We start from the raw sequence: 13,568 nt of genomic DNA on the forward strand, positions 1-13,568 counted from the left end.
CTCTTAGTGTAGACATTTAGGTGGATTTTTTTAACCTGTAACCTCTCTCTAGTTTTCGACAACTGACTCTCATATATATATAAATGTATGTCTATTTTTATGCAGTGGCTATATAAATATTTTAGCATGCATGCGTGTGTATGTCTCTGTCCATCCATATGTCATCAGGCCAAGAACCTGAGAAAATGCAGGTGAATTTACTTATGGTAAATCTGGAGTGTACATTTTTTTCAAGAAAATACTGAATAAGTGGAATATCATATTCCAGAATATAAGAACTATGAGACGTGTCTGCTTAAAAAACACAGGGTATGCTTGCAGTAGTTTGATGCTCTCCTTATTCGTAAAATTAAGTACAGATAGATTATTTCAAGTAGGTTAATTGTCAAAAGCAATTTTGAAGGTGGGAATCATGCAGAAGTGTGCAGTAGAGAGGATACAAGCCATTTATTCTGGTCTATAATTAATTTGGTTATAAGAATCTTGCTACAGATATTTATTTACTACTTCTCATTATAAGCTACCCACCATGTCAGTGTAGGCTCTGGGAATCCTGTTACTTCTACTTCCAAAGTTACTGGAGAACCTTCCATGACCGTTTTGTTAGACAGAAGCTGGGAGAAGTTAGGCGCCTGTCCAGTTAGGCTGGCCATGCTGTTCCTTTCTGATGAACTTTTAATCTCTTCTCGGGTGACCATCTGCCTCTGACAGCTTCTGGTGGTGTCTGATTGAAACACAAAACCTGAGAATGTATCAGGCAAAGCATGCAGCCTGTCCTGGGTTTTAGTACAGTTATTCAAGTCATGCAATTGTTCTTGTGTTTCTGCCATGTTTTTATGAAGTTCAAGGTGTTGCAAATGTGTTTTGCACACTTCACTCGTCATGCTATATACTGGTTTGGCATTTATAGTGCAGGATGCAGTGCTAGCTTCGGATATTCCTTGTAAGCTACAAGTCAAAGGAGATACTGCTCTGACTTTTGGACCAGAATCTGTTGAAGAGATACAAAACTTCTCAAACTGATCTGATGGGCTTTTCATTCTATTGTTTGTAGCATCAGCGTAAGCAGAGTTTGTTAAAAGATCAGATGCTTCCATCACTTTTTTATTACTAGTGGTTTTCTGCATTTGCAAGCTATAGGAACTGACATGCAGGCTATGAGAACTACAACAGCACTGCTCTTCTAGCTCTGCTTCAGAATGCAAGAGGTTGGATTCTGGTGTCTCAGAAAGCGGTGGCAAAGAGATATCATCAGGTGATATACACTCATATTCATCTCCAGAGGGCATTTCTTCTGCCAGGAATTCAGCCTGTAAACTATCCTCTTTGGCTGAAGATGACAGCTCTGTATCCTGTGAAACAAGATCCTCACCAGCTGGACAGATGATTGGAATATCAGCCAATTTATTCCTCTCCTTAAGTTAGGATGGGAAAGAAAAGACAGGAAAGAAAAGAAGGGAAAGAAGAAGAAAAACAGAGGGAGAAGGAGTTATTCTATACATCCCCTTTTCATGCTAGCAACAATATTTAAAATACTTCTAATTAAGCTTAATGTATTCTGGGAAGCAGGGTAATTCATCAGAAAATTTTGCAGCAGCTAACTGCCATTTCAAACTCTTTGGGTACATTCTAGCAGATATTATAGTATTTATATCCGGACATTTATTGTAACAGTAACAATGAAAGAAAAAGTACCTCTTTCTATAAACAAAGAATAACCTGTGGATTTCCTGTTGGTGCTGTTTATAAGACTATTTGCAAGGGGAATTTGCAGGAGGAGGTGGCCTAATTACATCTAAATGAGAATCAGTTACATAGAAATAAAAATATGTTAACAGCCAAGTTACTGGACTTTGATTTGTTGAGAAAGAGTTACAGAATTAAATCAACATCTTTGATACATTTTCCAAGCATTTTTGTGTTTCCCTCCTTTTTTTGCCAGCTGTTTCAAGATCTTGCCCAAACATTAACAGAAAAAATGTTAGAATTATTTTTATATTATCTTGGATCCAGAATAAGAAAAAACCCCTCTCATCATGTTTCAAAAAGAACTGAATGTGGCACGAGTGCATTAATTTTAATTGGAAAGCGTCAAAGACACTATCTGATTTGTTAATTACTTCTCTGCCTCTTGATTTTTATATAAACGTGTAATCACATATTCAGGCTTATTTCATTTCTACCAGGGCTTCCAGCAGTGGCATTCATAATGTTTTCTTATGCTATTCTTTCATTGTTGAGTTCTATAGAAAAATGTGTAATCTACTGAGCAACTTTTCTATCATCTATAAACTGTTCACTCAAATCAATTGGGTGATACACTGAGTGCCGTTGCTTTCCAAATCAGATCTCTCTGGTAGTATCCAGTACAAAAGTGCAGCAGCACATTCTTTTTGGCTTTCTTTTTGCTTTATTGCTTTAAATATAACACAATAATCATTGCACAAAATTAACAAAATAGAAGTATAAACAAGGAATACAAATTCACATGTGCCCTGATTCTGTAGATATGGTAGTTTTAATATAGATGTTTTTCCAGGTTAATACATTTGTTATTTCAAAGCCATGTGATTCATGAATGAATGACTGGAAGGAAGTTGGGATTTTACTGTGTCTATTTTACTAAATCGTTCAGTTCAGTTGTAAGACAAAGTTCAAATTTGGGTATTAATTGCTTGATGAACTCTGACCCTCAAAGTGTCTTTCAGTATGAATATGTCATGGATATAAACATGGTAAATTATAATTCACCTTCCAATTTAGTGAACCGTGTCAATTTTGCCCCTTTCCAATTACTCAGAAAATAATAAATGCTGAGTGACTTCTTCCTTCTGCACTTAATTTTTTTTTTATTGGGTTCTAATTAATTGTAAACTATCCCTAAAAAAATTGTTATTTTTAGGAATTAGTTCCAATACACTCATACAATATATTTTTCTAGGGTTTGCAAAATTTGACTGTCACCCAGCTCTTTTAACCTTATCAGTGTGGTTCCAAGTAACTCAGTGTTAAGCCTGACCAAATTTGCAAGTCTTTCTTAAATCTAGCTTCAACAGGCACTTCAGTAGCAAATAATGGCTGTTTTGGTCTGGCATGCACTAACAAATTTAATAAACCAAATTTGATTAAACATTAAGAAGTTGAAAAGTTCTTTAGAATGTTAAATTCTGAGCAGGTATATTTAAAAAACTTAAGTCAAATTTCTGAGGAGACAGTCTCTACTGTCTGAATGAAATCAATGGTCCAGATTCATTCTATTGAGGAGTTTACGCACAGGTACGCAGAGCGGCATACATTTGGGTAAGTAGAGGAAGGTCACAACAATGTAGGAATCTTCCAGTGGCTAATCTAGGATCTTAGTGCAGGGATGTGCTATCAGTTTCATGGTCATCTCATCTGGAGATCACAGAATTGAACAGAGTTATTTCAGAGGTTGCTGGAAAATGACCCTGTGGAAAATGCTGGGGAAAACAGCAGGTGGGCAGTGAGTAAGTTGTCACACAGGCTTTGGCAGCACGAGGACTTTCAGCCATGGTGTGCCACTTGCGATCAAACAAGCATGAGGATTAATGTGCCATGAGAAGGTCTAGGCCAGTTTATAGAGGGTGATATTTATTACTGAAGAAAATTCATGCTGCAAAACTAGCTTGCAGAAGCATAGACAAAATTAGAGATCTCTGACCCACTAGAAAAGGGGCTGGTCCTCCCTCAGAAAGGATGGAAATGGAAGACAGAAAAGCTCTACTGAGAGGAACCTGCTACTTCTTTAAGTGAAGTATGGAGTGATGAAAAGGGGGGAGGCATCATATTTGCCATACTTCACATCTGATATTTGCTGTTTCGCATACCCTTGAGTTCTCCCCTTGGCAGCGGAGGCACAGTCTAATGAGGACTGACAAAGCTGTGGTCTAACAAAACAGAAAATAGGCCTATGGACATCTGCTGGGTGAGGTGATTCTCCTGAGGTTAGCACTTTTGAACAGTCACAAAATTTTGAGTGAAATCTGGGCTCAATTTTGGCTCATCAGCAGATTACAGGACATTCTGTATTGAACTGAAGGGAATATTAATAGTAGTTGAATTTATACAAAACATCTCAATCTAATGTCTTGTAGTATTGGTCTATGTTACCAGCTTGCAAAATGGAAATTTAAGAGCTCTAAATCAATTATCAATGTACCTTTCTAAAGACTCATATATATTACAATCCACTCCAATTTAACAGAATATTTCACACAGTGAATTATTTACATTTACATCCAGGATCCCAAGGCTTCACAATATTCTTTAAGCTAAAGGAAATAATCTCATAAAACATAGGTCTGGTTTTGTATTGCCTGTATTTCTAAGACTATGTTTATTCATTGACAATTTGGAACCTTTCATATTCATCTACTGTACATACATGAATAAAACATGCTTGTCTGCTAGAATTTTTGTCAATGTAAACGCATACCCAGTCTTTCACTATCTAATTTCCTTTTATGCATTGTCCTTAATGTGCAATCCATACTTTGGAACTTATGCATGATCTCTGCTTCACAGAATTTTGGCAACTGAAATGTAACTTAAGTGTTTTGAAGTGACGGTGAACATGACTATTTGATGATGAATTCTGTTATTTATTTGATGTATAGTGTCATACCGAGAGGACAGATTATTCATGACATGATGTCATACTGAACTGTTGACAGCTGTAGTTGTGTTCCATCACGGTTTTGTCATGACTGCTTTCCTGTTATTCGCAGCGTTGCAAAACTGAAGCAATTCTGTGCTTGTTTTGCATTGGATTTTTGTAAATGAGAAGGCAATCAAAGCCAACCAATCTATAACAATATCCATCACTTTTGAGAAGCAACCAATTAAGGAGTAAAATTCCTTTGAGAGTACACAACAATGCCCATCAATTTGATTTTAAAAAAAAACCCAAAAAACAGCATGAACAGCAGATACCTGTTTAGTGTTGGTAGGAGACAGAGTATTGTTTCTCTTCTCAGTAATGTTTTCTGAATTTGTAAGCAATTTACCTGATGTCATCTGAAAGACAAATGTTTAAAAACCTCTTTTTTTTTCTTGATGAAGACCTTAATGATTCAACAAAGAACCATAATTTCCACTGTTACTTAGTTCAAATTCTGAGTTACGAGGCTTCTCTCTCACAGCATATTACTTACAAATCAAGTATTTTCATAGCTTGTCTCTAGGGGTTATATGAATATTAGGGCTCTGAGAAATATTAACAACAGTCTCCTCTATTACTTTCTATATTCCCTTAAGTCTTATTATAAAGGAGAAAGCAGAATGTGTTCTGCCTTGAGGAAGGAGGAATGGTCACAAAAAAGATGCCTGCATAAAGAATACTATGGAAATAGGACCAAAGGAAAGTTGGTAAAGGGTTATGAAAACAATATTATTTTCAAAAAGAGAGAGATACACAGACAAGTAAAAAGAATGCTAAAAAAAATAAAATTCATAAGGAAGATATGTGAATTGGATAGAAGGCAAAGGGGTAATTAAAAAAAAAAATTGAAAATGACCAAGTCTACACTGGTAACACCCATATTAAGTGAGGCTTCAATACTGAAAAGCAAGAAACTTCCCAGAAATACACAAAGCCTTTTAAGAAAGAGACTTCCAGTGAAAAAAGAGATTATTAAAAAAAAAAAATCTAACCTGCTGCTTTTGTTCCTCTACTTTGTCTTTAATAACAGCCTCACACGCTTCTTGACCATTTCTTTCTTCTTTTTGAACAGTAACCAACTCTTCAGAAAACTCATCTTTCTGCCATGTCAAAAGAAAATTACGTAAGCTTATACACAATAGAATAGCTACACATAAACTTATGCTCTGTACAACAGAGTACAACAAAAATAGGTGAAATCTTATTTAAAATCTGTCGTCAGCACAGATGTAAATTGCTTATGGCAAAAATATGCAGCAAAACCCGATTCATTCATACCTAGAAAAGTAAGGACAAATATTTTTCAAAGTTGATGGGATCTTTTATGAGGCAGGGAAAGTACAGGACGACAAAGACTGAAGAACTCGAGTGATTGGTCAAGAATCTGAGGAATATTAACCAATTTGTATCCAGCACAAGTGAGGGAAAATAAAGGATTAATGAAGTGACACTATTAGAAGAAAAAAAAAAAAAAGGATAAACAACAAAGACAGAAAAAAACCCAGGTTTTCAGGAAAACAGTTCTAGGGAGGAAAGAAAGATTTGTGAGTCTCTAGAATGTTCAGATTTGTCTAAAAAGTGGAAAGGATAGAATGTGTTCTAAGCATAAAATACAACCAGGCAGAATTTGCATTTGTTCTTGTTTTCCTCTCTCCTCTGACTTCCCACCTGGACAGTCCATAACTACTCTGAATGTAATTAACTGTACTTTAGATCAGCTACTTTACTATTCTTTTTGGTTAATAATTATCTCTAGCTTAAGCCTCAAAGGCTACACAACTGGTTATAAAGTACTTACATAACAGAAATCTGGACAATCATACTGTATTTTACGAAGATGTCATGAATCTTTTAAAGTTGTCATAGAAGAAATCTACAGATTTCAAAGAACATCACAGTGGCACAACATAAGGAAAACCAAAAGTTTTATAGTTACAGTTTTGTGTATTTTACATCTTTAGCTGTCCAGCCAAAAGTTACAGTCCTAAATAAATTCTTACAAGAAAATGCTGCGTTATGATTTTTCCATTCTAGCATTGAACAAGTGAAAAATTCTACGTAATCTGTTCAATCTATTTTTTTTTTTTCTGAAGAAAAAGTAGTCTTTAATTTTGTACTTGAAAAGTCCAAGAGTTGTTTTATTCTGACATTCAACAGCTATGTAAAATCAGGAAAGATTGTGCAATCCAATATTTCTGCTTAACTTGTTATGCTTTAAAAATGACAGGAAGTGAAACTGAATTCATAGTCATAGCTTTCCATACTCATGGCATCTGTTTGTGTAGATAATTTGCCAAATTATTTATTCTTCATAAGATACAGACAACAACTATTGAGATATTCTGGAAATGTTCAATAAGAATACTAGTTTTAAAATCTCAGAGTACTACATATAATAAAAAAATAACAACTTTCATTTGAAAAAAGTTGCAGAACTACTCTCTATTGCAGAAAATTAATTTTGCATAATACTCCTTTTGATCAACTTTTTTTAAAGAATTATCTAAATTAAAGTTTAAAGTAAATAATAAATACTTTATGAGTGGTTCCTGTGTGAAAAAAGTGTTCTCCAAACAACTCTGTTAAAGAAAGATAACTTTACAATTAGCAAAATTATTTATATATAGTTCCATATTATGCTGAGCTAGCAACATCAAGCAAAGGTTCAAGCCCTGTTCTTACAGACCTAGGGCTGCTGTCCTGCACACAACAGCATTTGTGTAACATATGGATTGGGAGAACAACTTGGAAAAACCTAATTGGCATTTACATCGAAATTTCTTTGTGGTCACAGAGCAAGGCAAAGCCTTCTTTCCATTGATCTAACTTTTGAACTCATTTGTATTTTTGGCCTCTCTCACTGCTTTTAAGTGTATTAATGGATAATTTGAGCATTCATCAGTTTTTATAGTATAATGCCATCAAAGAAAAGTGAAACAACATTCAGCATCAGCAACAGTAGGATATTTAAGCATCTTAACCGTTCCAGCTTCACAGAATAATAAGCCCAACAGCTATTGCTGCATGTGGGAGATTTTTCATATATTACTTTGAGACTGGGGTGTGGAGGAGATGGAGTCTTTATTACAGTAATCTAGCCCTCTCAGCTGTCTTCCATAATTCCTCCCTAGTTGATACATTATACTTAATCACACTTAAAGAAGCTTATCAGAATATGAAACTAAAAATGTTGCTCTCTAACATTTATGCTATAAGCCATGCTTTTCTAATTTAAATTACTTTGATTTTAATACAGCTTGGTTTTTGGGGTGATTCTTCCAATAGGAAGCCAAGCTAGGTCATTTGGCATTTTATAGATCTTGCAGTTACCTATATTGCTGTACAAAGGGAAGAAGAAATACAAAAAAAAAAAAAATTTTTTTCTAGATACTCAAAGAAATTGTTACATTTTCCCCTAAAGGTTACTTGAAAGCAGTAACAGTTCTGAAAGAAGTTGAGAAGAAAACCCTACGAGGACTATTTAGTGCACAAACAAGTAGCACTTCATTGATTCATTACAATTATTACCTAAGGTAATGGAAAAGTGAACAATTAAGAAATGCTTCATACTACCATAGATGATCCTATTAAAAGTACTGATTCAGACACTAGGCCTGATTAGTTAATGCAGGTGCAATACATTCTCCAGATTAAAAAGAAAATAAACACCTTAATCTCCTTCAGTTCTCTCAGAGATCTACACAACTTGTCAACAGAATTAATGATTTCTTTGTACTTTAATATGGCTTTTTCAACATACTTCTTTCCTTCTTCAATACCTACAAAGGTAAAAAAACATGAAAGTAAAACAGAATACCTCAAACAGATATGTAACAATCAATGTACTTTCTAAGCCAAATATACAACAATAATTACATTTTCTGTTTTGTTTTGCTGAAGGAGTTCTGTGATTCGCAGCAATATACTTTCCTACCTCTTACTACCTTACTTTAGATAGGCCCTCATAGTTGCTGCAGGTCTTCTGCTAGGCTTATCCTTGAACAAAATTACTTCTATCTGGTTAGCGATACTGATTCAAAAGATGCTGACCTTGTAAAGTGTCTCCTAAACTAATTGCCTTATTGTAGAGCTAGGGGGCATTTATATTTCTGTTGTAAGAAATACGAAACAAAGGCAGGATGGAGAAGCTTTTTCCTTGTGTAATGACTTAAAAAACACAAAGCAGCTTCTTTCTCCAGTGTTCCTAACCAGCTGGTCTCAAGAATCCATTCTGTCAGCAACTTTCCTACAGATAGGAATATTTAAAATATCGAGATGTAAAAAATAAAATAAAAAAAAATATCTGTTCTCTCTAGTCTTTTCAACACCAAATTACAGGAATTTAAAAACTCAGTTTGATTCTGCAGAAGTTTTTTCAGATTTACTGTTTGTATTGGTAAGCTACACAGTATCCTTGCACATTAGGATGGTCACCTTAGCTTTGGATAAAGTAACTTCAACAAATATATATAAATATTACAAGTGGAAGAAGAAAAAGCAAAACCTGAAGTTTGTTGACCTTCATTCTCTTTGGTCAACAAGGTTCCAAATCAATACAATTGCAAATACAGTATTTACGTAAAAATCTATGGTTTTTGCTAATAAAATACTTAAAGTTGACAATAAAATGCCACTAGTTATTCACAGTGCTACTGTAAAAAATTCACTCAGCACTGAGGTATATCACTGTAATATACTTTGACTTCAAAGGATCGCCTGTTATGAGATAGCATAAACCATGAAGTCTTAATCCCAAACTCATAAATACTACAAGGACGTTCGCACTTTGCTTTCAAGGTGAACTCAGACTGTATGCAGAAAACCGAGTAACTACCAGACAGTTGAGTACTTTCATATTTTTACTTTTTAAATATTTGTTCTGAAATCCTTCACCTCTTCCAGTCAATACTTTAAAACCACTTTAAAAAAAAAACAAAAACCAAACATGGGATTATCTTCTTAAATAAACAAAACCAGGAATCTTCCTCCTCCTGTCCCAAGCTATTTTTTCCTCCCCACAGTATATTATCGGACAGCTCCTCACCATATAACCATTTAGCGAGGTCTATAATCTGTTGAATTTTTTCTTCTTGTTGAGGCATTGTAGGCTCAATAAACTTGTTGAATTGCTGGTAGAGACTCTCTATTGCTTCTCTCGTTTTGCATTCTGCAGAATACTTGCCAACTCTAATAACTGTTGCACTCATGTCTTCAAACCAAAATTGACACTGAGGAATAAAAACACTGCATTATAATGAATTATTATCAGCAGTTCAAGCCTTTGCAGAATAGACTGGACTATTCTTAGACTTTCCATAATCAGAAGCATAGAGTATGTATTAACTTTTCTGATTTTAATTTAATCCGAAAAACATTTGGTAATTACCAATGCTGCTTCAAGTACTAATAGCTGTTAAATTTTCTTTAAACACTAGATGTTCAGTTTACAGGCATAGTGAGGCTATTACTAATGGTTCTGCAAACGTATGTTTTACTTCCGAGTCCTTTCCACTTTGTGTATCAACTGACTAAATTCACAAACTTTTTATCATGGCCACAGTTATGCCTCTGTAAGGGCACCAAGGTTGCTTAGATATAATCTACTAGCAAACAGGGGTTTTGGTCTCAGTAACCATTGAAGTTGCTAGGAAACTTTCTACTGACAAGAAAGGGCTTTAGAACACGTCCTTAATAAACATTTTTGGTTGACAATACTCAGAGAAGGATAGAATGTGGTGTTCACTCAGTACCATCCATATCGCATCATTACAGCAAGCAGCTAATACCATTTTAAACTGCTATTAAAGTCAGTATTTTAGACTGTGCCTATTCCCTGAAATAAAACCAATGAGTAAAAGATGATACTTTACACTGTGTAAAAAAAAAAAAAAAAAAAGGAATCTTAAATATTTGGTCTAGGAAATAATTTATTTCCCTGAAGGTAAAGGGTGAGGGGCACGGTGTGTAAAAATGTAAATGCACAACAAAGTGCTTTGCTAATGATACATGAAATGACACATTTATCAGATCACTGGACACTGAAAACGTCTTTTAAACAAAACTTTGGTCTTGTGATTCATCACCAAAGGAATTTATGTCATGCATTTAGATGACTTAGGAGATATAACAGTGTTATTTCTAAAAATAAACAATGATGACAGGAATGTGCTTGCCCTACAGCAGATGCATCAACACAATGTGGCAAGGAGGAAAATACTGTTACAGATTTGGTTTTTTCTTTTAAAAAAAGGCAATGCATGAGGCAGTGCTCAGACACATTAAAATAAAGACTTAGACTCCTGTTCAGAAAAAAAAAAAAAACAAATATATAGTTAAGAATTAGGTGCATTAAAAAAAATTATATCCTGCTTTTAAGGAACTGAATATTTTGCATTCAGTTCCAGGGTTACGTACCACACAGGCAGCTCTTTCTAACATTTAGCAAAGTGAGCACTGTGATAACCTGGCTCTTGTGGTTTGACAGCTATCAAAGACAGCCTTGTGGAACTTTCTGTGTTGCCTCAGAATATACTTAGAGAAAATGAGCTCAAAAGTATGATCATTGATATGCTGAATCACTGTGAAAGTCATATGGAGGTGGAGACCTCAGTCATGAACACAGCAGTGAACGAATATGGTCATGTTGCATGTTTCTTTCCCCCTTTCTCCAAAAAGTTACCAAAAAAAATAGAAGAAAATACAGATTTTTACCAATCTACTGCTTTTGGAAGCCACAAATTTTTCCTGAAGGAGTCATAAGCACTTTTATCTATCTGAGTCTTGGATCATTATTACAGCTACAGTGGTCATCTCAGGTTTACTAGTACCTCTTCCATCATCTGCTGCAGATGCTCCATGAGATCCAGATTTTGCTTGTAATCCTCCACAACTCTGTTAAAGTCATTCAGCTGTTTTTCTAAGTCACTGATTGACCCCAAGAGGACTCTAACTTTAGCATTAGTTTCATTCGCTACAGAGCCAATGACTTTCTTCTCTAAATTATCCATCTTCTTTCTAAGAATCTGTTTAAAAGATGTAGCAAAGTTAAATAGCACAACAAAAATGTTTCCATTCTTGAAAAAAAAAAAAAAAAGTAAAAAACATGAGAAAAGCCACACAAACTGTTTCTTGATCTGTGTTTTAAAAATTACAAGTTCCTTTTTCAAAAATCAAAGCAAACTGGAGGGCCTCTACAATCCTGATTAAAATCAATGTAAAATATATTTATTAAAGATGGAATTGTGTTACATTTTTCATCTTAAAAATAAGCAAATATCTGTGGTATAAAACATGGGATCTTGAACATAATAACTTCTGTTGAATCCACAAAGGAAAAAATACTACTAAGACTTTGGAGTCTTTGACTAAATAGAAGTCAGTTACAGAGTCATTTATGTCCTAGAATATTAACACATTACTTAAGAATCTGATGTAAGCAACATCAGTGACAATCTGGCATAACCCCGATAAGGACTCCCCGCGAGGGGAACAAGTATGCATAGCAGTACTTTATGATGTGTGGTATAAACATGACCTGTAAGTTTCAGGATAAGATAGTGTACGTATATACATTTATATATCTTTTATCTTGGGAACACTGGTCTTGACAGTTGATCAAGACTTCATTGTGCTAGCTGTTTTATAAGTGGTGCAAAATCACAGGTCCCTGATTTTTTGTTTGGAAAGAAAGAGGTTGGTTTAAAATAGGAATGTGTTTCATGAACTGTCCACGTATACACTTGTAAGAAGAATATACACTGGTAGGAAGAGTGTCGCCAGAGGGTCAAAGGAGGTGATTATTGCCTTCTACGTAGCACTAGTGAAGCTACATCTTGAGTCCTGTGTCCACTTCAGGCTCCCCAATACAAGAAATACTTAGACAAACTGGAGCAAATCCAGCAAGGTGCCACAAAGATGACAGAGTGACTGAGTATGTGTTATATAAGGACAGAAAAACCTGAGATTTTTTAGCCTGGAGAAGAGAAGGCTCAAGGTAGATCTTATCAATGTGTATAAGAACATGATGGCAAGGAGTAAAGAAAACAGAGACAGACTCATTTCAGTGGTGTCAGGTGAAAAGACAGGAGGCAACAGACCTAAACTGAAATACAGGAAATTCTGTTTAAGCAAACAAAAACTCCACCTTTTTCCATTTTTTTTTTTTTTTTTTTTTTTTTCTTTTTCACTCTGAGGGTAGAACAGCTTTCACACAGAGATTCTGGAGTCTCCATCCCCGGAGATATGCAAAACCCAACTGAACATGACACAGCAAACTTTTGTAGTTGATCCTGCTCTGAGGAAGGAATTCCAATTAGGTGATATCTAGAGATTCCTTCCAACCTCAATGATTCTGTGATTTGAATTTGCATTTGTGGATAAAATTGCCAAGAAAGGAAAAAAAAAAGATTGTAAAAAGAATAGTCAATGACAACAAAAGAAATAGCAAAAAAAAAATCATAGAAGCCAATGAAAATTTCAAGTGAATTTGTAAAAGAAGAGACTAGCAGGACAAGCAAAACAAAAAGTGCTAGTTCTGATTGGCAACTAAAAAGGTCATTGGAGGCTTTGGAAGAAGAGTTTCTAGTGAATGCAAAGAATAGCTGAGGGTAGCAGTGTTCTAAGGTGCAAATGAGCATGGTCAACTCCAGGAAATGGATGCAGAGAAAGCTTCTGATGACTTACATGATAAAATGAGAAAGACAAGAAATCAGACAGATGTAGGAGTCAGTATGTGTGTATTTATTGTTGATTTGTTGATTTTCATGGGGTACTTGTTTCATTTTGGGTTTGGGGTTTTTTGGTTTTTATTTTTGTTTGTTTGTTTTTGTTTTTGTTTTTTGTGGGTTTTTTTTTTTTTTAAGGAGAGGGAAGACAAGGTCACACATAT

The 13,568-nt window shown here is 34.9% G+C and overlaps 1 protein-coding gene across 1 annotated transcript in view; it reads right to left on the minus strand.

The window, feature by feature from the left end:
• The window catches only part of CCDC141 (coiled-coil domain containing 141), a 95,109-nt gene that overhangs the window by 12,634 nt on the left and 68,907 nt on the right, over positions 1–13,568 (minus strand). Inside the window, exons 19-24 of the mRNA XM_086465972.1 lie at positions 11,509–11,703; positions 9,726–9,909; positions 8,351–8,460; positions 5,674–5,781; positions 4,954–5,037; positions 529–1,415 (exon numbers count right to left, since the gene is read on the minus strand). Coding sequence (XP_086322098.1) covers positions 529–1,415; positions 4,954–5,037; positions 5,674–5,781; positions 8,351–8,460; positions 9,726–9,909; positions 11,509–11,703 — 1,568 coding nt within the window. The remainder of the gene's footprint in view (positions 1–528; positions 1,416–4,953; positions 5,038–5,673; positions 5,782–8,350; positions 8,461–9,725; positions 9,910–11,508; positions 11,704–13,568) is intronic.

The sequence above is a fragment of the Leptosomus discolor genome, chromosome 5 (genome assembly GCF_034619465.1).
Source record: "Leptosomus discolor isolate bLepDis1 chromosome 5, bLepDis1.hap2, whole genome shotgun sequence".
Taxonomy (NCBI): Eukaryota; Metazoa; Chordata; class Aves; order Leptosomiformes; family Leptosomidae; genus Leptosomus; species Leptosomus discolor.